Genomic DNA, 24,235 nt, shown 5'->3' with positions numbered 1-24,235 from the left:
TGCATAGGATTTTAAAATTGACAATTTATTTTTGCATTTAGTTTTGAAATATGATTCATTAAACATGTTTGTGGTTGTTACAGTAAAATTGTAACTTTTTTTTGTTTTTTGTCTGATTTTAGATCAATTGTGTTAGTACAGTATGTCAAAATGAAAAGATAACTGTAAATTCAGACACGTGAGGTTGTGCTGAAAAGAATGATACCAAACAAGGCAAAGTAAATAGTTTTTAAAGGTGAAATATGGAGGGAAAATCAAAAGTAGTTAAAAATGGACAATTATACCCTGGGCCCCAGAGGGTTAAACATTTTTTAAAGTAATGCAATAGTTACTTTCCAAGTAAGTAATTACTTTTAGAATCTTGTAACTCAGATACTTTTTTTGAAGAAGTAGCTAGTAACTATAATGAATTACTTTTTAAAGTAACTTGCCCAACACTGATCATGAGTGACTCCAAGGTTTCTTACAGTTTTACTGGGGGTCAAAATGACTGTCTCAAAGACACATGTAGTTGTTTTCTTCTTCAATTCTGTGATTGGCTGGTTTTGTGGCACAAATATAACGGTGTACACAAAGAGTTGAGCTCTTTGGGGGGAAACTCCCACAGGGTGTAAATCTGGGACTCTCCACCATTTGACCCTTAGAACTGAAGAAGCTTCTAGGATGATGGTTTGCGACACCAACTGTCCGCCATCAATAATCCAGTTTTGAGTTCCCTTCCCAGATGCCTTAACGCCCACTTACATCCTGGGCCATCTGACCTCAGGAAATCACATGATAGGGTGGGTCCAGGTTTCACAATGAGCTCACACAAAACCTTGGCTGATTGTGACCCACACCCGTTTTCACACCTCAGCTCATGTGATTAGGTAGAGGATCATCAGGGGGTCCTTTGTCCCTCTTTGGGGGGGAAACTCCCACTGGGTTTAAATCTGGGACTCTCCACCATTTGACCTTAGAACTGAAGAAGCTTCTCGGATGAGAGGTGAAACGTCTTAAAGCAACTTAAAGAAGTCCAGACGCTTTTCTTTCCAAGCTCCTTGATCTACGATGACCTGGATGACTGAGAACCTTCACAGACTCATGCTGTGTGGATTTCTTCTGTTGTGCTCCCTAAAATCGCCATCCGTAGTTTCCCAGTGTTTTGGTATTAGTTTCCAGTTTCTAGATTTTGGTTTGGTTTTGTAAGTGCTTTTTGTGTAATCTGTGCAATAAAACAGCCTCCTTCAGTTCATCCACGTGTTTTGAGTTCTGCATTTTGGTCTTTCCTCCTACCTACCTGCCTGTTTCATGACAAAAATAAACACCTCAGTCAAAACGAGGCTCAAAGAGAAAATAAGTGAGTGTCTGTATTTGTGTTTCAAAGTGATAACAGTATCTTATCTTCAGTGAGTGTTTTGCAGTTTCTACTTTGTGGTTTCTAGCCACAGCTAATCTTTCTACATAAATACTGAGGGGGAAGTACTGAAATAGCAATCAGGTGATGACGAAGACTTAAAGGGGACTTCTGTATCTTCTTTCCAACCTTCTATTTTAGACTCAGATGTGTAGGTTATATATTTGTTTTGACAATAGAAATGACAGCCATTTGCTGTTTAGTTAGCGCAATAAAATCAGTGGACAGCACCGAGAGATACAACTGAAAAGAAACAACAAGTGATGCAACATGCCTTAATTCGTATGTTACAACACATAGTGAAAGTGTGTACAGATTAGAGACTGTGTAGTGACTTTGAGGAAACAGATCATACAAAACAAACTTCATTGGTGATAAGATTTTTACCACTAATAGTAACTGTTAATGGAAGCTGTATTTATTTTAACAGTGTGTAAAGTGCAGAAGAAAATGTTAATGTAATTGTATCGCAAAGAGGTGTTTACAAGGGTTATAGAGCTAGTTATGAACCCATTTGGTGGTTACTTGTTTTGCTATTTACACATCTGAATCTGATGTCTATAAATCAGAATGTTTAAACATGCACGTTCAAATCAGCAATAAGGATGTGTTATATCTACCTACTTATGTCTGTAAAGGTTCTCAGTCATCCAGCTCATTGTAGTCTAAGGAGCTTTTAAAGAAAAGCGTCTAGACTTCTTTAAGTTGCTTGAAAATGTTTCACCTCTCATCCGAGAAGCTTCTTAAGTTCTAGGGTCAAATGGTGGAGAGTCCCAGATTTAAGCCCAGTGGGAGTGTCCCCCAAGAGGAACAGCGGACTAGGTTTCACAATGAGCTCACCTGGAGCCTGATTGTGACCTACACCCATTTTCACACCTTGGCTCATCTTCTTAGGTAGCAGATCAATAGGGGGTCCTTTGTCAATGGACCTCGGCCTTGGTGGTCCATTGTCCCTTCTTTTGTGTGTGTGTGTGCACACACATGCACAAAATAAAACAAGCTACTGAGGTAGAAACAAGGTGGCCTTAGTTCAATATAACTGGGTTTTGAGATCTAAACTGGATCCTTCCTTTCGTTCTACATTTCCTAAAATCTGGAGTCTGGAAGACTCTCACAGTCTGGGCAAGCCTGGGCTCGGGTGAGCCTGGGTGTCCTGGAGGGACGTTCCCTGCCGGTACAGAATGGACGGGTGGAGAAACTGGAGGGTCGTGTGCCTGGCGAACTGTCAATCAAGGACATTGAAAACATCTACCTTTTTGGAACCATGATAACAGGGTTCTTGCTGATCGGAGCTGGCTTGGCCCTGGCTTATTGGAAATTGAAGAAAGTGGAAACGACTGTTCAAAACCCCACAAGGCTGCCCACAGTGATTGAAACGATGTGGTGAGTCGTGAATTCTCAAAATGTGCTGATTGTACGCAGTAGAGCAGGGCGGTATGACCAAAAATATTTATCACAATATAGATTTGAAAATTTGCAATAACGATCTAAGTGACCATATAATTGACACTAGACAAAATACTTTACAACTCCACAATTTTATTAGTGCAAAAAAAACCCATCAATGTATTTTCACTTAAACAAGCAGCTGTTTTTTATGTGCATTAAAGTTATATAAAAACGTAACAGTGCAAATTCCTTGCTGACAGTTTAACCAAAAGGCATTTCCAGTGGAAATTGGCCGACATATCCTCAGCATAACCATGTATAATATCCACAAAACTTAAAAAGAGGTTATACACACAATACGGTAATATTATGTTGAAGCACCGTACGTATCACTCCGCGAGGCTCCTGCCTACGATAGCCGTAATGCTCCGACAATACATCATGCAGTGCGGGTTCGTAGCTTAGCAAAGTCGTACTAAATCATTTGACAGATTTTTGAGCGCCGTGTACATAAAATCGTTTCGAGCTCAGTAAACACAACCAGAGTTCATACATAAGGCACACGGGATTATAAAGGGCTCTGTCGATTTTCAGAAAAATCAACGGATTGATTTTAAGTGTGCCGTATTTTCCAAAAAACACGGTAATAACGACGGTCCGCTAGCATGCGCTACCAAAAATAGTGCTTTGTTGTGTATCTGACGGACAAAAGCTAAACCAGTTCCACACCACTGAAGTTGCAGCATTTTTACAAACCAATAAACGCCAGATCTGAATGAGGGTGGGGGAGGTTCAATTTGCCATGTTGCAACGAGCTTAGCTTCTGTCTTGCTAGCTTGCGCTGCACTCAGTGGCTCTGCACTCGACAGTGCAGCCTAGGCAGAGTAGTCGAATGCAGATCCACTGAGCGCTCAACACAGACAGCACCGTCAGAAGAAAAGTTGATGAAATAAATAAAAAAATTTGTATTGTTCGATTCATATGCGTACCAGACCGAAAGCACTGTATTAAACGGTTCAATATCGATACATGTAATGTTGCACTTTTGCTAACATAGTGCCACATAACCCATAATTTCATTTGGGATTAATAAAGTATTTTTGATTCGGATTCTTCATTCATCTGAGCTCCTGTTACCTTTTAGCTCAGTGGTTTTCAGTTGTTTGACTTGTGAGGGTGAAGGTGAGGGCCAGTGAAGTGATTAAAGGGGTAGGTGACAGAGTTAACTCAGACAAAATCTGGAATCTGCTCCCTATGATATTCTCAAGTGAAGGTACCGGATTAATGGCACCTTCAACAAGTTAAAGGATTGCGAAAAAAGTTGATTCTGTTCATCTTGATGTGCTGTTTTCAGCTGAAGAAACATCATCATTTATTCAAGTGACTTCTTCAGTCTCAGGTGGTTTACAGGGTGGCTGTAGCTCAGGAGGTAGAGCAGGTCACCTACTGATCGGAAGGTTAGAGGTTCGATCCCAGGCTCCTCCAGTCTGCATGCCAAGTATCCTTGGGCAAGATACTAACCCCAAGTTGCTCTCCGATGCATCCATCGGAGTATGAATGTGTGTGAGTGTAGTTAGAAAGCACTCAGTATAGAGATAGTGCTTGTGAGAATGGGTGTGAATGGGTGTGACTGGGTGAATGTGGCATGTTGTATAGAGCGCTTTGAGTACTCCGGGAGAGTAGAAAAGCGCTATATAAGAATCAATCAGTCCATTCCCCAACCTTATAACCACACTGTGACCAAAATTGTTCTGGATCAGGTTCCCTGGCACAAACATAGTAATATAGTGTACACTGTTAAGTGCCAGAAGCCCACATAGCAGACAGGTCTGGCCCGGTATCAGAGCTGGTGTCAAACTGGCACTGCTGGCTGATTTCTGGCATGGTAAGTGGTATGTCATCCTGATGTGGGCCAGATCTGGGCCACCAAAGGGCCGTCATTCTTTGCGGTATGTGGGCCACGTGTAAGCACATTGTGTGGGCCAGGTCCAGGCCATACCAAGTTTGCTATGTGGGGGAGGCCATAGTTCCTGACAACTGGATAAAATGAGCACCGCAAAAACCCGAAAAAAGATAACTTGATTAATTAAAGTCTCATTAATAAAGTTAAAAACTATTTCACACAAGGGTTTCTTGGTTGAATAACAAATTATATACATTTAAGAGTCAAAATATTGTTTATTTTTCTTATATTTTTTGTTGGTTGTAAGTTGAATTGACTGACTTCTAGATAAGCGTTGTAAATGTGCCACCTATATCTTGTCAAATCATGCAGAGGAGGAGGATGATGAGAAGATTATTAAATCGATGAGTATGTCCTGCAGCTTTTAGATGCATTCTTGTTCCAACACACCTGAATCAAATGAAAGGCTTGGTTCCACATTTGATGGCACACTGAAGAGGTAATTCAACCATTCAGCTGTGTTGGAGTAGGGATGCATCTAAAAGCTGCAGGACAGTAGCTCTCAAGGACTGGAGCTGGAGACTGTTGGGATTCATTTTTATCTGTAAAGCTAATATCTCATCATTTGCATCACATACAGTATTTGTGTTTTATTCTTTACTGCACACAGTATATTGTAGAGCAGTTGTGCTACTCTGATACTAGCAGACACAACACTTCCTCACAACTCCCTCACAGGAATGTGGCCTCAATCATGAATCTGCTGTTATGATATGCACTTTATCCACTTCTTTAACTCTACAGGCCTGACTGGAGGGCAAGAGGTGGTTGCCATGGTAATGGGAGCGTTGCTAGCAGAAGGTTAAATCTCTATATAAGAAGATGCCCAGAAAGCTGCAGAAGAAGAAACGTGAGCATGTATCAGACCTAAGACGCCCTCAACTGATTCCACCAATCATGCTAACATTCTGTTTCTGTGACCCGCAATACAGTTGCTGCCTGGGACAGGTTGCCTTTGTCTCTGAGCGAGAGAAGGTCCCTGTTGCTGTGTAACAGTAATTTTAAATTTTAACAGTTTCATAATGATTCGTGAAGGATATTAGTCTTCTCTCATGAAAAAAAAACCTAACAAGATCCCTGTTTTATACATTTTAAATATAAAAATCAGTTGATGCATATTTTAGACACTGATATCTATAAATGTTTTTTTCCTGAATCAATGGATTCGGATGAGATGGGGAAATGGTCGTTGGTTAATGATGGGAAATAGTTTTCTCCAGTGCGTTCATAGTTTTTGGGCCAGCTTTAAGGCAGAGCGTGTCATCTACCAATCAAAAGGTCAATAAATGTCCTTATTGATCCACATTGTACACTGGAGTTTCTTTAAAAACTGAACTCAGATTTACATCAGCCTCATTGCATCCATTGGCCAGCACCATCAATCGATTGACCTTTGAGCTGAGGAAATATTTGAGTTGTTCAGAAAGTCTTGGGATCCATGACACTTGTTTCAGATGCAATCTGAATTGGCTTCAGTTGCTGTCTCATGTTAGCTGTAGTGATGAAGAAGTGAAGGACATTAGTAACAAATCAATTAGTGGCAATAAAGTGAGTCAGTGCTAAAATAAGAAGTGTGGCAGCAGCTGATCAGAGAATGACTCGTCTCTTTTGGAAACATGTCGTGACAGTTTAACAGTGAAGACAAAGAGGAAATAGGCCAGTGTGCATGGCAGCAGTGATGTCACTGTGTATTTCCTTAGTTACAGTTGTACCATCACACTCAGAACGGCTGAAGCAACTTTTCCTCCTCGCAGCAGAGCCAGAGGTGAGTCCCAATGGTGTCTGATTCTCACATCTTTAATACTGACAGAAAAACTAAATAAGATCCTTTTAAACCAGTCCTGATTTAAGGAACAAAAGTAATTGGGTTAGTGTTTTGGAAGCTAATCTGAACATACGATTACAAATCTCTTATTGACTAAGGTTCGTGGAGTCCTGGTGCCAGATGCATGGACAAACAACCTTACGCTCAAACACGATAATGTTGTTGAGAACATACTGTGACTAACACATCATTATATTTAGAAAAAAATCAGGAAGGGGTCAAATACTTTTTCAGCACAATATAAAACCTGTTTAACTCAAGTTATCAGCAAGTCAGGTTACAAGAGACGATCAATCATTGTGTGTTTTCTGATTTACAGTGATGCCATTAAACCACCGAGGCTTAATGACTTACAAAAATTTAAATTCTAACTTTTAACAACTAATCAGGAAGTTACGTGTCTGAGTTTTCTGTACAGCAGTTTCAGTGGTCATAAACAGGAAAGACAACAGGGTTGAGGTTAGAGCTGCGCTGTGTCTTTTATGGTTTACAATTTAACCTGGAAGACATAACGACAGAAGTAACTTTTCATCATCACAAAAAACTGCAGAGGGATACGTTAAATACAGGTGAGTCCAGCTGGATTCTCAGACTCACATCTTTTGTGCTTCTGCTGATTTTAAAAAAATGACAATTATCATTTTTAATAGTTCCTGACATGTGGAGCAAAAACAATCAATGATTAATAACACAGCTGAGTTCAGCGTTCAAGAGATGTCAATCCAGCATCATGATAAAAAATACTTGGACGTTTAGTTAACTGAGCATTCAACCTCAAAGTTCATCTGTTCCAAGTAATTCGTTTCTCTCTGGTCCCAGTGTGTACCCTCTCGTTTCCCACCCTCTCGTTATCCTGCCTGTATTTAAGGTAAGTGTTTCTAGTTTCTATTTTTTTTTAGTTTTGTATGTTTGTGCTTTAGCGTTCAGTATTAGAGTAATTAAAGCTGCCTCTTTTAGTTCACTCCCTTTGTTTCCAAGTCCTGCTATTGGGGCCTAGCTCTGCCTGCCACACAGTCATCCGTGTCAATTTTACTTATATTGCACATTTCATTCTTTAAAGGAATTAAAACAGCAAAACATTTAAATATATAAACTTCCGGGCAATTCGAGTAAATTCCTTTAACTTGATATCCAAGCTCATTGGAGTCCAGGAGGCCTGCCATGACTGCCCTGGTGTCAGTACCATGTGCACTGGAACGTGAACATATAGAGGAACGTTATGTTCAGAGATGAGTCCAGGTTCTGCCTACAGCTCACTGCTTCAGCTTGTGCTTAATGGATTGTTATAAGATTCATGAGAGGGTTGACTTATATCTACTAATGAGTGCTTCCTTCCACAACTAAGGTACTAATGTACAGAATGTGTGTAGGTACATGTGTATTTGTGCGTTTCCAGCCATACCATACATAGACTTACGACCTTTCAATTAACTTAACATGTGTGTATGAGCTATGCTCAAAAAGCAGAAGCATCCTGCTAAACTATAAAAACAGAAACTTGCAATTGATCATATCTCAAATGAACATTTAAAAGTGTGAAATCTCACATTTTAATAGAACAGTCTGGTTTAAAGCTATTGTATGCTTCCTTCCACAACTGCAGACTGTAATCTGTAGCACAATATCTAAAATTGCTCCAACATTAATTTAACACAACAAACTAAGAGTGAATCATTTTAAAAAATTCAGTTTAAAACACTGTTTTTTTAAAGTGTTTTTTTTTTTCAGCACCAGAAACATGGTTCACCCCAAAAATGAAACGGTGTCTTCGGACCAGACCTGTGATTATGTCAACACATCAGTCAACACTTTCTTTATTCTGGTCTACAGTCTGGTCTTTCTGGTGAGTTTTAAATGTTCAGATTGTGCTCTGATGGAAACGAGGTTCTCGGTGCATCTACCAAAGTCCTGTCGTCCTCTCTGTGTCTCTACAGGTGGGTTTACCCCTCAATGGCTTCATCATGAAGTTTTACTTTTGTGGAGCTCGGCAGCAGGCATCCAGCAGCTTGATGGTCTACCTGAAGAACCTGACAGCTGCTGACTTCCTGCTCTGCCTCTCTCTGCCACTGCGCATCACCCACTATGCCATCAGGTCTCCCATCATTCAGCTGCTCTATTGCACAGTTGGAGCTTCTGCTTTTTTCCTCAACATGTACGCCAGCATCATATTTATGGTATACATCGCTGCCAATAGGTAAGAAACCTCTAACGTAAAAAGTAGATTAAGTGGTTAAGTACACACCCTGTGCTCCTGACAAAAGCATGAATGTACCTTTTTCTGGCTCAATATTGACCTTTGCAGATTTGGCACATTTGTGACTGATTAGTGAAGTTGTATTCTGCCTCCTTCCTCTTCTGTCTGCAGGTATCGGAAAATCGTACATCCTTCAGGAACTCACATCCCGCAAACAGTACGAACTGCGAGAATCATCTCTGTCATCACCTGGGTTATTCTCCTGGCTCCAACAATCACTTTTATCAGCTTTTTTTTCAGCTCCAAGGAACCTTTGACCTCTAATTACTGTGTTGATTCCTTTAGTTCATCAGTCAGCCTGCAGTACAAAATCCTCCACACCTTCTCTGCAATCATTGTCCTCTTGGTCTTCATATCCCTGGTCTTCTTCTACTACAGCATCTCCCGCAGGGTGTTGCAGGCACAGCAGAGGCAGCTGGCCTCCTCTGGCTCTGAGAAGCTGGTGAAGTCTCGCAGGAACATGTTGGTGCTGGTCAGCATCTTCTGTGTTTGCTTTGTCCCCTATCACCTGGTTCGACTTCCCTTTACGTTTCTTTTTAACAGCTGCTCTGTGGATCCAGTTTTGTACAACCTGCAGGAGGCAGCCGCCATGGTGTCAGTTTTCAACGTCTGTCTGGACCCTGTTGTTTACTTTTTCCTCTGTAAGACTTTTCGAGCTCAGGTGAGAAAGGCGTCCAGGAGGACCAACATCCAACAAGCAAATGAGGAGAGCGAGAGCAGCAGGGAGCAGCTGGACGTCACTACATCAACACCAGTGATGTAAGGCAACATACAGCATTTGAGAGTCCGATTAGTGAAACCAGTATCATGGATCCCCGTCCTCATGAACCACAGGACTTCTTCTGTGCTCAGATATCAACATGAGGCTGAACTCAGCACAAACACACAGTGTCAGTGTTGCTAGCATTTAGCTTTAGCATGAATGAAGTGAACCAGTGTGTGGGCAGATTCATAGAAAACATGCATATTAAATATCTGTCTCTGGAAACAGTTTTAACATTCACACATATCCAGATGAGCTTTTTATCTCTCGGCAGTAGTCTGTACATTTGATAATAAAAATCTTAAAGGCTTGGAAATGAATTTACTGCTTTTGCTTATAAAGAAAATATCTAAGATTTCCAGGATGGTTTGCTTCTTTACTGTTTTATAACACAGATGTTTTCACATGTTTGTTCTGCACTGGAGCTAAAAATAAATAAATAAATAAATAATGTTTTAATGTTTTGTTTGGTTGTTTCAAACAATTAGTGATGGATTTCCAGCTGTTTTTAGAGAGCCGGCTCTTCAGGTTGTTTTGTTGCTTTAATTAATTTATTATTAACAATAATATAAAATTATGCACAAAAGGAATTACTAACGTAAAAAAAAAGAAGTGGTTTTATTTATATATGTTTATATATAAATATATGCGGTGAGACAAAACACGTACAAACTCCAAAACACATTTCTAGCATGAACTGAACTTCCAAAACAGAGCTACCTAGATCACTTAAATTACACAATTGAAAGCATGAAAGCATGTGTGTATTGTTTGTGTATTTATACACAAGCACTCATATATATTCAAATAATTTAAAACAGAAAAAGTTCATTTACCTGTTACTACCACACACCAAATCCGGTCGTTGGTACTTGCTGGCTTGTGTAGCCACCAGGTAACAAAAGCTCAACACTGCGCCCAGCATCCTGGAGCACTTCTGTTGTGTTTTGTACGTGTTTTGAAGTTTTTATGTGCTTCGAAGTTTGTACGTGCTTTGTCTGTAGGGCCCACTGTAAATATACTTTTATTTATTCACTCCACATAAAATGTAATAAATAAATCATATAATACAAAAAACAACTAGTCACATTTCAACTTTTAACTATTTAAATTTTCAGCTTGTTCCTTTTAAACAAATTTAAAGTGAAACAACACAAAACACTGCAAACCACAACACAATTAAATATAAATTAAAATATGAAAACAAAAAGATGCATATTCTTCAAATAGTCTTCAAATATAAAGTTTTTACAGCTTATAGATTTTAAGTTCTGCTCCAATCATTTGGGTAAAGATAATAATTCTAAACTTTCTGAATCCTTTATCATCTGCAACTGAAAATAGTTGTGGATGATTACTATACCTTTCTAATGTGACGTTGTTGTCCCTCGCTCTCTTTCTCTCTGGCTCTGTTCCTGTGCTACTGCGAGTGTAACTACTCCCCTCCCCCCTCATCCCAGCGTAAAGCACAAGGCTCGCATCCGGAGTGAAGCGGAAAAAAAGTGTGAGAGAGAGGCTGAGAGAAAGGAAAAGAAAACCCAACGGCTCGCAATAAGGAGCCGGCTCGTGTCGTTCACATCAAAGAGTCATTTCGTTTGTGACCGACATCACTACAAACAATTATATGTTGTTCCTCACTGGTCAAGCTGCCCCTTTTTTCACTCCCACACTGATGCTTTTCTCTGCAGTTTGCACCATTTGTGAGACTAACAGTCTCACTTCCAGGTGCCTATTGTTGTAATTTGGTAATGTATAGATAAACCTGAACTGAAACTTCTGCTGTACAGCTCACTAAGAGGTCCTCTCACGGCAGTGTGCAGTCACACAGAAGAACAACTTAAATTTTCACCACAACCCTCACTGGAGAAAAGGCACTTTGGAAATTTAAATGACATTACAATTGTTGTACATTACTCTAAAATCATGAGACTGACTTTAAGATCACAACCTCATTGAAAACATAAGTATTATTGTCCCCACAAATAGCTCTAATATATTAAGAGAATACAGCAAATGAGAACACGGGATGGCCAAAAAATGTCCTTTAATATGAGATCTTCTTGTTTTATTGGAGCAGTAAAGTGCCATAACAAAGAATAAATGCACCTATGTAAGAACAAGTATCACTGCTATGGAGTTTTTCATGTTTTACATACAGACTCAAGACTTTTTTATTTAAACACTGGTGAGTTAGAACCCTCTCTTTACAACACCTGTTTCATTTTTCCATCAAACATTTCTTTCAGTCGTCTGCGTTTATCAGCGCTATGTGTCACTCATTTTTATTCAACAACCACAAAGTACAAAAATGTAAGATTAAACATTTTATTATAGATAAAAAGATAATTAATTACACATTCATACAATGAACAAGGTTTCTATAAAAATTACACACAGTGTAAGAAAAACATTATAACATACAAATAAAAGTTTCATGAAAATATGACATCCTTTCAAAGCATATGATTAAAGAGCATGTTCTTTGATGATCACATTACATGTGCCACATTTTAAAAGTATAATATACTTAGAAAAGTGTTCACAAAAGAGCGATGTTTTAAGTGGAAGAAAAAAGCATGGATGTGATGAGGGGACCAGAAACACTGGATCACAGGGCAGCTGGTATTTTTCTAGTGTCTGCAGAGCTGTCTTGGTGGTTTCAAAAACTGCACTCTTCACTCATCAGAAGGCCGTGAATTTGGCTCCTTGGTCAGATCAAAACCGTCCCCCAGGCTCTCAGTGGAGAAGCGAGAGCTTGTGTCTCTTATGACTTTATAGAGTCTGGGAGGAGTTCGAGATCGTGGCCGGGGGTCAGACACACTCTGGCTGCTGTGTGAAGACACAGTTTAACTTTTCTCTGGGATCCTTCTGAGTGTGTGATAGCCTCACGCTCAGGTTGCACATTTGAAAATCTAACTTTCCTTTTTATCTAAATGTTCCTTTTTTGAATTAAACAAATGTAAATAAAATGTAATAAAGCTTTCCATCCGGGCATGCAGCCTCCAGCTCTCCCCATCCTCAGGTTTTACTAAGAACAACCTTTTGTACTAATAAGATGGAAGAAATCTCCTTGTGGACTATTTCTCTCGCCTGATTGTGTTTTAGGAAAAAAGCAGCTAATAGATAGTTAGTGAGTTTTGTATTTGTTGTTGGTTTATTTCACGAACACAATGAAATATTTTTAAGAGTCCACTGAGCAAAGTAGCATACATGATGGATACTACGCTATAAAACAGTGAGAAGTAAAACTCATCGTCTTATCAGTCGGCTGAGGTCTTTCAACATCTGTCGGACAATCCTCAGGATTTTCTGTGAGTCTGTTGTGGTCAGTGCAATCCTCCATGCTGTTGCATGCTGGGGGGGAGGGTCAGGTTGAGGGTCACAGATGCCAACAGACTGAATGAACTCATCTGCGAGGCCAGCAATGTTGTGGGGCTGGAGCTGGACGCAGTTAGGGTGTCTGAGAGCCAGATGTTGTCCAAGATAAGGACAATGGTGGATAATACTTTACTTTACTTTACTCCTAGAGGTGAGAAGCGTGACTAATTGAATCCAGACGCTCGACGAATTGCATCTGGTGTGAAAAAAGATTTATGTTTGTCCAGAGAGGGAGGGGGTCGTTGCTGGGGGGGCATGGTTGAGGAGAGTTCAGCAGATTTTGTGATGAGTCAGTGGAGATCCGAGTGCATTCGGCTGTATAGAGAGACCGAATGATCGCAGCAGCTGGTGAGTAGAGGTCTACAAATGTAAACATTTTTTGGCAAAGACTGAGGGCTATTTCGTTCTTTTTACAATAGTGGATTTATTAAGATTTATTATTTATTAAGTGAGAGAAAGAGTTTTTCTTCATTTTTTTAGAGCTACTTTTACAAAGACAGACATTTTTGACACGATGCACAATGCAGATGAATGAGAAGTAGGAATTCCTCCTCTCTATACACTATACACTACTACTACTACTATACTATATGTGTGTGTGTGTGTGTGTTGATTTATCCCACTTTTCGAGTTTCATCCGGTGTACTCCGGTGCACAAAATAGAAAACAATTTATTCTGAAAAAATGCAGATGAAGAGTTGTTTGTTGACAGTATAGATCGTCTGTTTTTAAGCCTCTTACCACTACAGAGTCCCCGGTGATGGTCTAGCTGCCGGTCATTTAATAGAACAATATTTTTTATTTATTTAAATGGTGCTAACTCACTTTGTTCAACACAGCCCAGCAGTGGCGGTCCTAGCCTGTTTGGCGCCCTGGGCGAACACTCCCTCTGCCGCCGCCCCCCCCCCCCCCCCCCCCCCCCCCTGCCCACACACACACACATATAATCATATTAGGGATTGTACATTAACATGAAACTGTTGTCGGAACCAGACTGAATTTCACCAGAGAAACACACACACACACACACACACACACACACACATGAAGAGAGAGAGTGTGCATAGTATGCAAACGGCTACCAAACAGGCATCATAATTCGTCATACAATGAGAACAGGACAAATCAACAATGACTAATTAATATTAAAATCTGTAACATAATGTTTGGAGTTTAGTCTGTTACTGTTGCTATTTTTACCATTTCTTCTTGGAGCAACTGTAACCCACATAATTTCCTTAGGGATTAATAAAGTATTCTGATTCTGATTGTTTCAGGATGACCTGCCATTATCCAATCACACATCTGCTTACCTGTATTTTTTGCTCGTTTCTCCTCCTCTTCTTTTCTCTTTTTTCTAAACTGAGCACCTGATGGCTTTGAACTTTTCTTGTCCATCTTGGTTTTAATTTTGCACTCCAGTATGAACACCCATCTTAACCCAAGGATCACCACAACATGATCTAACACACCTACACCTTAGTTCACAGATTCACTTTGTGGGTTTATTTCTGGGATTTCACACAACCCAGGATTCAAATCATGAATACATAATGGGCTTGGATTTGCATCATTATGAATGAAATGTGAAATTTGGAAGCAGCAGGCCCTCTCCCCTTTCAAATGGTTGTGTGTGAGACTTTAAATCATCAAACTGTAAATTTTACATTTTAAATTGTTATTGATCCCTTTACCCCGAGTCCGAAAGTGTAGATTTATTTTCTTACTCTTCTTATATTTATTGTTTGTTTACTTGCACTGCTGTAACTGGAGCCTCGTCGTCTCTCTGTATACTGGACTGTATGTAGCGGAGATGACAATAAAGTTTACTTTGACTTCAGCAGCGAGCAGGCGCACCGAGGGCTCTCGCTCACTTTTCGCGTACAGAATTTTGAAAAAACATTGGTGCAAATTACAAGTCTGTATCATGATGTCTGGTGTTTTTGTTGGTTTGTTTTTATTTTGTTTTATTTTGCGAGTTGGTTATTAGATGCTGCTCCAGCCAGTCACAGAATCCTCCGCCGCCCCGCCCTCTCTGCGCCGGAAGCAGCAGGTGCACCTCACAAACGGCGGGCGCCCTTACTCCCAGCAAATGGGCGATAGAAAACCGATCGGTGCCTGTGACGTTCCCAATATGCGCTGGCTGACGTCGGGGCAGCATGAGTACGAGCATTTTTTATTTATTTTTTGCCGATGCCCGTGATGCTGCCCCGGGCAACCGCCCGTGTCTAAAACTGCTACTGACTGTGTTTGCTTTATTTTAGACAAACACACCACCACACCTCCACCTACATCCACACCTCCTCCTGGTTCTACCTCCATCACTCTTCCTCCTCTTCTCTCTGTGCTGTTGCCTGTTGGATCAGTCTATGTTGTGGTTCTACTGGTGTTACTGGTTCTGCTGGTGAGACGATGTGTTCACAGGAAACTTGAAGGTTTGTACATATTCATTCTTATTCATTGTGGTATTTTGTTTCCATTCTGTCATCATAATTTGGTCCATTTAGATTCTTAAATCATAAAAGTGTTTACTTTAACTCATTTCAGCAGATGGAGAAGATGACATCACCAGTGACATCACATACAGTGTTGTGAAATCATCAAATCATCAACACCCTCCAGTCAAAGAAACCAGAGATGGAGGTTTGTGTGTTCACCCAGGTGTCATCCACATACCTGAACCAATGACTTGGTGGTGTTTCAGGGTAGGACAGCAAAGCCCTCTTTTCCACGTCTTCCATATACAAGTTACCCACAATGGGTGAAACTGGGGAGCCCACGGCACACCCATGTTCCTGCCTGTAGAACTGACCCTTGTATGTGAAACAGGTGGAATTAAGACACAGTTTCAAAAGCAAGCACACCTGGTCCAACAGCCTTGTCTTGTTCTAACTACTTCAGACAGTCTGTCACCCTCGTCCTGTGACCACTTCCTGGGTCTCTTTCAGTCTTCAAATATAAAGTTTTTACAGCTTATAGATTTTAAGTTCTGCTCCAATCATTTGGGTAAAGATAAGAAACACTTTGATGGCCTATAAGTGAAAGTGAAAACATGATAAATGAATAATATAATTAATAATTAATAAATAATTATATTTTTTTGATAAGTGAAGTTCACTGAACTGAAAGAAAATTTGGTTTGATGATGGTTGACATGTTTTCCAAATAGAAGTTTTTCCTCTAGTAAGGAGATACAGGTGCAGCAGAGCATTGCTGGAAGAAATGATCCCAAGGGTGGAATCTCCTGAGAAATCTTCAGAGACCCAGCGAGAAGTAGGGACCATAGCTGACAGCCCAGGCAGGGGTTGAGGTCAAAGGTCATGCTGTTTGGGGACCTACTGGTCATCATGAGAAGATTCTGGAACCACAGCAATGACCATAAAGCTGCATTGGATGGAGAGCTGTGCCACAGGGCTTTCCAGAGGTAATCACGAGGAGATTGTGGACAACAGATGGAGATCTGAAGGATGAGGGGAGCGTTCCAAGCTCCAATCGACCGTGCAGAGAGGAAGTTCAAGGATGGCATCATTATTCTGTGAACAGAAACCAGAAGCTATGGTGGTGACGGGGAATGACTGACAGCAATTTCCTATGAACATCACCTAATGCTGTGTCACTGTGCTATGCATACTTTGACACTCTGAAGAGGGTCTTCCTTTGTGTCATTGTTGTTGTCATTTGCATCATGAACAAGACTGCTGAAGTGACTCAACAGGTGGGGTTATAACAGCAGTAAAATAATTGAATCCAATAGCCTTTCCAAAAAAAAAAGGTTTTCTGCAGAGACGAAAGGACAATAGAGGAGTCATAAGTATCCCCCCACAGGAAGAATGCATGAAATGAGGTGATGAGGGTTGATAGAGGCCATAAAACAGGAGTGCTGACAAAGGCCTGCAGCCTTGAAGATAACTGAAAGCCACATTGACAAACAGCAAAACTACCTGGTATGTTTGTTATACCCATGTCTGCATACATTTGGACTCTGGTCATATGGACAGTGATAGAAACAACTGGAAGAGACATTTATGAAGCTCTGAGGAACTCAAACCACTCTGCATGTGTGATTTACACACCTGGAGGAGATGCACCACAAAGCTGGAATGATTTTGCAAATGTTAATTTCTATGTTTGACTATTAACATTCATTTGCTTACTTGGAGGGAACGATGCTCGTCACAGTTCTCTCCCTCATGCACGAGCAACACAAAGAGCTCTGGTGACTTGCGTCTTGTTTTTGCCATTGTAGTAGAATTGTCTTGGCGTTCCAGCAATAGGTCTGTGCTAGATGAACGTATCAGCAACCTTCAAACACGTGTGGAGAATTCATTATTTCTTTGAAAGGTTTTTGACTAAATAACAGAAAAAAGAAAGTAAGAGAAAGAGATGTCAGAGATGAGTGTCAGTAACACAAAAGTAACACTCAGTGTCATGCAGTGACTTTTACACAACCAGATCAGATGAACCAACTCACACTAAAACATGCATTTTGCTGCACTCTTTACACTTATTTCTTTTCTTTCTGCTCTTTTATATATTTTGTAAAACCACAAAAAAATATTTTATATCAGCAGCAATTTTCCTCAAACTGCTGCATCACAGCTTTCATGCTCTGACCTGCATGTGAAATGAGATAAAAGCTCTTTATTAGTAACTTTTACAACTTCTGGCAGGTTAATGTCTGAACTTTGGAGTGAAACACACCCTTAGTTACAGGAAATAACACCACAGTCTGTAACTAAGTGAATCCACCTTAACACCACCTGTGTGTGTGTGACTGCATTACACTCCCACTGCTGGGAACCTGAACAAGAACCAGAACAAAGTCTGAAATAGAAGCTGACAAACAGCTGCACCACCGAGTGACACTTTATTTTATAAACTTCACAACAGGTTTCATGTTGTGACCTGTGGAGGTGAAAAGACACAAAACCTGTTTGACAGTTTTTGAGCTGCAGGCAGGATTGAAACACACCTTAGTTAAAAGTCAAACAGCAACATTTGTCTCCTCCCCTCACGTCACTCAAATGTGACAAACCAGGAAACAGGAAGTTCTTCGTCCTCAGTAAAGAGAGACGCACAGACGATCAGACTGAGTTCAGACCAAACTAGCAGCTTCCTCTGAGTGAGTCCAGCTACAGGAGAGAAAAGTGGAAAACTCCAACACTGCTGCTTCAAGCTGCTGACGCTCCACACACTGAATGTGAGTTTGAGCAAAAACACGACTCAAAGGAAGTTTCAGTGAAGGTGGTAGAGGAGGGAGGGGAGCCAGGACTGACTGTACTTCCTGTCTGCTGTTTTCAGCTTCACTCACAGACTCAATGGCTTCCAGATCAGAGGAGGATCTCTGCTGTCCGGTCTGTCAGGAGGTCTTCAGAGATCCTGTTCTTCTGTCATGTAGCCACAGCTTCTGTAAAGACTGTCTGAAGAGATGGTGGAGAGAGAGAACAACACACGAGTGTCCAGTTTGTAAGAAAATATCAGTTTATGATCCACCTTTAAACCGAGCTTTAAAGAACCTGTGTGAGTCGTTCTTACAGGAGAGAGATCAGAGAGCTTCAGAGGCTCTCTGCAGTCTGCACTCTGAGAAACTCAAACTCTTCTGTCTGGACCATCAGCAGCCAGTGTGTCTCGTCTGCAGAGACTCAGAAAAACACACCAATCACAGATTCAGACCCATCGATGAAGCTGCACAACAACACAAGAAGGAACTTCAGGAAACTCTGGAGCCCTTAAAGAAGAAGTTAAAGGTTTGTGAAGAAGTTCAAGTGAAGTTTGATCAAACAGCAGAACACATTAAGGTCCAGGCCCGACACACAGAGAGGCAGATTAAGGAGCAGTTTAAGAAGCTTCACCAGTTTCTAGCAGAGGAAGAGGAGGCCAGGCTGGCTGCACTGAGGGAGGAAGAGGAGCAGAAGAGTGGGATGATGAAGGAGAAGATGGAGGCTCTGAGCAGAGAGATAGCAGCTCTTTCAGACACAGTCAGAGCCACAGAGGAGGAGCTGAGAGCTGAAGACGTCTCATTCCTGCACAACTACAAGGCTGCAGTGGAAAGAGTCCAGCGCTGCCCCCTGCTGGATGATCCACAGCTGCCCTCAGGAGCTCTGATAGACCAGGCCAAACACCTGGGCAACCTGACCTTCAACATCTGGAACAACATGAAGGACATGGTCTCCTACACTCCTCTCATTCTGGACCCAAACACTGCTTATCCAGACCTCATCCTGTCTGAAGATCTGACCAGTGTGAGAGAAGGAGGAGAGAGGCAGCAGCTTCCTGATAATCCAGAGAGGATTGATGATTACTGCTCTGTCCTGGGCTCTGAGGGCTTTAACTCAGGGACTCACAGCTGGGATGTTGATGTTGGAGAGAGTACATGGTGGGAACTGGGTGTGTTTGCAGAGTCTGTGCAGAGGAAGGGAAACATACAGTCTGGATTATGGGGAATATTCTTCTATCAAGTGTTAATTTTTGGTAAATACTCAGCACACTCACCATCAGCTCCTATCACTGCTCTCTCAGTAGAGAAGAAGCTCCAGAGGATCAGAGTGAATCTGGACTGGAACAGAGGAAAGCTGTCGTTCTCTGATCCTGATACTAACACACACATACACACCTTCACACACACTTTCACTCACAGGATGTTTCCATTCATTAACACTGTTGGTAAAGTGAAGGTGTTGCCGTTGAAGGTGTCAGTGTCAGTGCAGCAGATGAGTTGAGGATGATGATATTTCTAATGTTGTTTCCTGTCAGTGAATTGAAGCTGTTAAACTGCAGCTGTCCTCCTGCTGCCTCGTTGTTCCAAAGCTCTTTGTTTCTCTTTTAGTTCTCACTGTTTCTTTCTGTTTCTGCTGTCCACCTTTTCACATGGAAAATCATTTCACTGTTTCTCACTGAATGACTCCCCAAACTAGATTTGAAATTCTATCAAGTTTCTAATCATTACAAGTGATTCATGTTTCTATTTGATGTGTAAATGGAGATGATTTAGTTTGCTGGGATATGGACTGACATGTGTTGAATGGGAGGAGCAGTTTGTTGTTGTCTTCTTGTCTGTTTATGACAACAATAAATCTATTGTTGAAACAATGATTCATGTTTAACTCCATATATGAAATGTTTCTGATCTTTGAATTCTGTTTGATTAAAGACTTTCTTCATGACACAAATGAGATTTCAGTGTATTAATAGAACTAAATAAGCTCAGAGTTGAAAGGCTGGAGTATTATGTACGTGCTTCACTGTATGAAGTGACGTCATCCTCACTCTAACCTCTTACATACATTCTGTTCAGTTTTCCTGCTGTAAGAAATAAACTGTGTGAAAATATAAATGCAGGGAAACATCCATTAATCACAGGTGAGCCGTTTGTTTCTGACTCACATTAAATGAGGCTTCAGGTGTAAATACCTCAGAAGTGTTTGTGAGTTCAGCAGAACCAGACCCAACCATCATGACATCCACAGCACTAGTACAGTAGGTTTGCATGATTAATCATTAGAAAATCGCGATCTCGATTCATACTTATGTGCGATTTCATTTCCAAATGACAACGATTTTTAACAAAAGAGAGAAAAAAGACGACGACGATTGTACCGCATTTTGATCCGGGACGTAATCATGCATGAAAACAAGCGCTGACTCTTCCTGCTCAACAAATGACAAGGGCGGAGCCTTACACCACGTGTACATATACATATATATATATATATATATATATATACAGTGGGGCAAAAAAGTATTTAGTCAGCCACCGATTGTGCAAGTTCCCCCACTTAAAATGATGACAGAGGTCAGTAATTTGCACCAGAGGTACACTTCAACTGTGAGAGACAGAATGTGAAAAAAAAATCCATGAATTCACATGGTAGGATTTGTAAAGAATTTATTCGTAAATCAGGGTGGAAAATAAGTATTTGGTCACCTCAAACAAGGAAAATCCCTGGCTCTCACAGACCTGTAACGTCTTCTGTAAGAAGCTTTTCTGTCCCCCACTCGTTACCTGTATGAATGGCACCTGTTTGACCTCATCATCTGTATAAAAGACACCTGTCCACAGCCTCAACCAGTCAGACTCCAAACTCCGCCATGGCCAAGACCAAAGAGTTTTCGAAGGACACCAGGAAAAGAATTGTAGACCTGCACCAGACTGGGAAGAGTGAATCTACAATAGGCAAGCAACTTGGTGTGAAAAAAATCAACTGTGGGAGCAATCATCAGAAAATGGAAGACATACAAGACCACTGATAATCTCCCTCGATCTGGGGCTCCACGCAAGATCTCATCCCGTGGGGTCAAAATGATCATGAGAACGGTGAGCAAAGATCCCAGAACCACATGGGGGGACCTGGTGAATGACCTGCAGAGAGCTGGGACCAAAGTAACAAAGGTCACCATCAGTAACACACTACAACGGCAGGGAATCAAATCCCGCAGTGCCAGACGTGTTCCGCTGCTGAAGCCAGTGCATGTCCAGGCCCGTCTGAAGTTTGCCAGAGAGCACATGGATGATACAGCAGAGGATTGGGAGAATGTCATGTGGTCAGATGAAACCAAAGTAGAACTTTTTGGTATAAACTCAACTCGTCGTGTTTGGAGGAAGAAGAATACTGAGTTGCATCCCAAGAACACCATACCTACTGTGAAGCATGGGGGTGGAAACATCATGCTATTGGGCTGTTTTTCTGCCAAGGGGACAGGACGACTGATCCGTGTTAAGGACAGAATGAATGGGGCCAAGTATCGTGAGATTTTGAGCCAAAACCTCCTTCCATCAGTGAGAACTTTGAAGATGAAACGAGGCTGGGTCTTCCAACATGACAATGATCCAAAACACACCGCCCAGGCAACAAAGGAGTGGCTCCGTAAGAAGCATTTGAAAGTCCTGGAGTGGCCTAGCCAGTCTCCAGACCTCAACCCCATAGAAAATCTGTGGCGGGAGTTGAAAGTCCGTGTTGCTCGGCGACAGCCCCAAAACATCACTGCTCTTGAGAAGATCTGCATGGAGGAATGGGCCAAAATACCAGCTACTGTGTGTGCAAACCTGGTAAAGACCTATAGTAAACGTTTGACCTCTGTTATTGCCAACAAAGGTTATGTTACAAAGTATTGAGTTGTATTTTTGTTATTGACCAAATACTTATTTTCCACCTTGATTTACGAATAAATTCTTTACAAATCCTACCATGTGAATTCATGGATTTTTTTTTCACATTCTGTCTCTCACAGTTGAAGTGTACCTCTGGTGCAAATTACTGGCCTCTGTCATCATTTTAAGTGGGGGAACTTGCACAATCGGTGGCTGACTAAATACTTTTTTGCCCCACTGTATATATATATATATATATATATATATATATATATATATATATTAGGGGTGCAACGATACACAAAATTCACGGTTCGGTTCGGTTCGATACTTTGGTGTCACGGTTCGATATTTTTTCGATACAAAAAAATGTTCATGCCTTTTTATTAATTTGTCATTTATTAAATTTTCACGGCACATTCTGCACCACATCTCTGTGCGTTCATCATTTGTTTGAAGGCAGCTCACCTCCTGCAACCACTTTTCAGAGAATACGCGCTTCTTTTGTGGTTCGGACTCCTTCTGACATTTCTTTGGAGGTGGAGGAACATCACAGTAACTGCTTAAAGGAGCTTCTTTGACATCTTTAAGAGTTCTAAACAAATGTCTGTCCTCCTCCAGAAAATCTTATGTATGCAAACACGCGTTGCAACTTCTTATCTTGTACTCGTTTTTTATTTTGACAGCGAATGCGCACCTGCGGACCACTTATGTGCAGCCCTGGTTATTTAGCTCGTCATATTGCAGCCACAGAAATTCTTTTGTCCATGAAACCATAAAGCTGCACTTTCTTTTTGTCTTATAGTCTGATTTGTCATAACCTTTCCGTTTTGTGGTAAGCTTTTCTTTGGCTGTCACTTCTTCACCCTGACCTGTCTTATTTGGCTCAGCAGAACTAAAATATATATCCTGCTGCTTTTACACACACACTCACACAACGCTCAGCGATTCTCTGCGCGATCAACCTCTCACATGTTTAAGCTGCGGGAGATTTCACTTGTCATGTTTGCATAGTAAGCTAACGATTGATAAGACGATGTCAGAGGAATTGGTGCGCAAATTATCATCACTCACCAATCAGTGCTGTCGCTCTCTATACACAGTTCACACGATTGCAAAGTGAAAGCAAAAAACAAGCGCAAATTCAAACGCGATTTCAATATGTCACATATTGACAGTGGTCGGTGCCAATGACATAATTACCCAGCTACATTTCCGAAAGAATGCAAAAGCATTGACATATATTTTTCCTTCCTACGATAGGCCGACGGGCAGGGCAGAGATAGATTTTGGTAGCCCGACTGGAAAAAAGCCCCAGGACGTCGGGCTAGCGATTTTGCGAGCCCTGTATCTGATTGAGGAATCATCATCTTTGGAAAAGAGAGTTTATTATGGAGAAATGGCTCTTTCCAAAATAAAAGCTATACTATACGCTTCTTCTGGGCTATATTCTCAGCAGCATATTAAACATATCAGGTCCCCATAAGGAGAATCATGTGCTAACGGCTGTCTAAATGACTCGGGTAAAGTTTGTAGCATGCTGCTTGTTGTTTTTCTCTGCTTCCACTTGTCTTTGCACTAGGATGATGTCGGAGTAAATGTGCAGTCATATTGGTTGTGTTCCCACTAGTGCTGTCAGCGTTAATCTGAAATGACATTAACGTCACAACACGGCAAATCTCCGTTAACGAGCTACCGCGGATCACCTCATGAGTGGGGCTGGAAGACGTCAACACATTAACGAGCTAACTGCGCTAACACACTAGTTCCCACCAATTGAGCATTGCTGGCACATCCAACATACTGTTTTACTTTTGTCCATGACACGCTTACCTTCAGGGTCATACATCACATGAAAACCAAAATAGTTCCAAACGCCAGATCTGAATGAGGGTGGGGGAGGTTCAATTTGCCATGTTGCAACTAGCCTAGCTTCTGTCTCGCTAGCTTGCCCTGCGCTCAGTGAATCTGTGTTCGACTACTCCGCCTAGGCTGCACTGTCGAGCGCAGATCCACTGAGCGCTCAACACAGACAGCATCGTCAGAAGGAAAGTTGATAAAATAAATTAAAAATGTTGTATCGTTCGATACATATGCGTACCGAACCGAAAGCACTGTATCGAACGGTTCGATATCGATACGAGTATCGTTGCACCCCTAATATATATATATATATATA

General features: G+C 41.2%; 2 protein-coding genes across 4 annotated transcripts; both read left to right on the top strand.

The window, feature by feature from the left end:
* Positions 1–5,802: 5,802 nt before the first annotated feature.
* On the top strand, positions 5,803–10,238 carry LOC146521221 (P2Y purinoceptor 14-like). 3 transcript variants are annotated; one of them, XM_085139284.1, is made up of 5 exons: positions 5,803–6,513; positions 7,393–7,441; positions 8,302–8,416; positions 8,508–8,767; positions 8,939–10,238. In XM_085139284.1, the coding sequence occupies exons 3-5, from the start codon at positions 8,312–8,314 to the stop codon at positions 9,588–9,590; spliced, it is 1,017 nt and encodes a 338-aa protein (XP_084995410.1). In that variant the 5' UTR covers positions 5,803–6,513; positions 7,393–7,441; positions 8,302–8,311; the 3' UTR covers positions 9,591–10,238. The 3 variants fall into 3 exon arrangements, with proteins under 3 accessions (XP_084995410.1, XP_084995421.1, XP_084995402.1); XM_085139295.1 differs by lacking the exon at positions 7,393–7,441; XM_085139276.1 differs by lacking the exon at positions 5,803–6,513 and having other exon boundaries at positions 6,523–7,441.
* Positions 10,239–17,681: 7,443 nt separating this feature from the next.
* On the top strand, positions 17,682–20,137 carry LOC146521220 (nuclear factor 7, ovary-like). Its single transcript, XM_085139209.1, has 2 exons — positions 17,682–18,168; positions 18,270–20,137. Exon 2 carries the CDS (start codon positions 18,287–18,289, stop codon positions 19,685–19,687), a length of 1,401 nt encoding a protein of 466 aa, XP_084995335.1. The 5' UTR covers positions 17,682–18,168; positions 18,270–18,286; the 3' UTR covers positions 19,688–20,137.
* The last annotated feature ends 4,098 nt before the right edge of the window (positions 20,138–24,235 follow it).

This window comes from Neolamprologus multifasciatus, chromosome 3 (genome assembly GCF_963576455.1).
Source record: "Neolamprologus multifasciatus chromosome 3, fNeoMul1.2, whole genome shotgun sequence".
Taxonomy (NCBI): Eukaryota; Metazoa; Chordata; class Actinopteri; order Cichliformes; family Cichlidae; genus Neolamprologus; species Neolamprologus multifasciatus.
Note: the sequence above shows the minus strand (reverse complement) of the source record. Positions and strands in the feature narration are given on the sequence as shown.

What these genes read in the sequence shown, in the direction of transcription:
- LOC146521221 (XM_085139295.1), top strand. Translation starts at nt 8,312, where the DNA reads ATGGTTCACCCCAAAAATGAAACGGTGTCTTCGGACCAGACCTGTGAT. An exon ending in TCTACAGTCTGGTCTTTCTG is followed by an intron (nt 8,417 to 8,507) that starts GTGAGTTTTAAA and finishes GTGTCTCTACAG; the next exon opens with GTGGGTTTACCCCTCAATGG. An exon ending in GTATACATCGCTGCCAATAG is followed by an intron (nt 8,768 to 8,938) that starts GTAAGAAACCTC and finishes TTCTGTCTGCAG; the next exon opens with GTATCGGAAAATCGTACATC.
- LOC146521220 (XM_085139209.1), top strand. Translation starts at nt 18,287, where the DNA reads ATGGCTTCCAGATCAGAGGAGGATCTCTGCTGTCCGGTCTGTCAGGAG.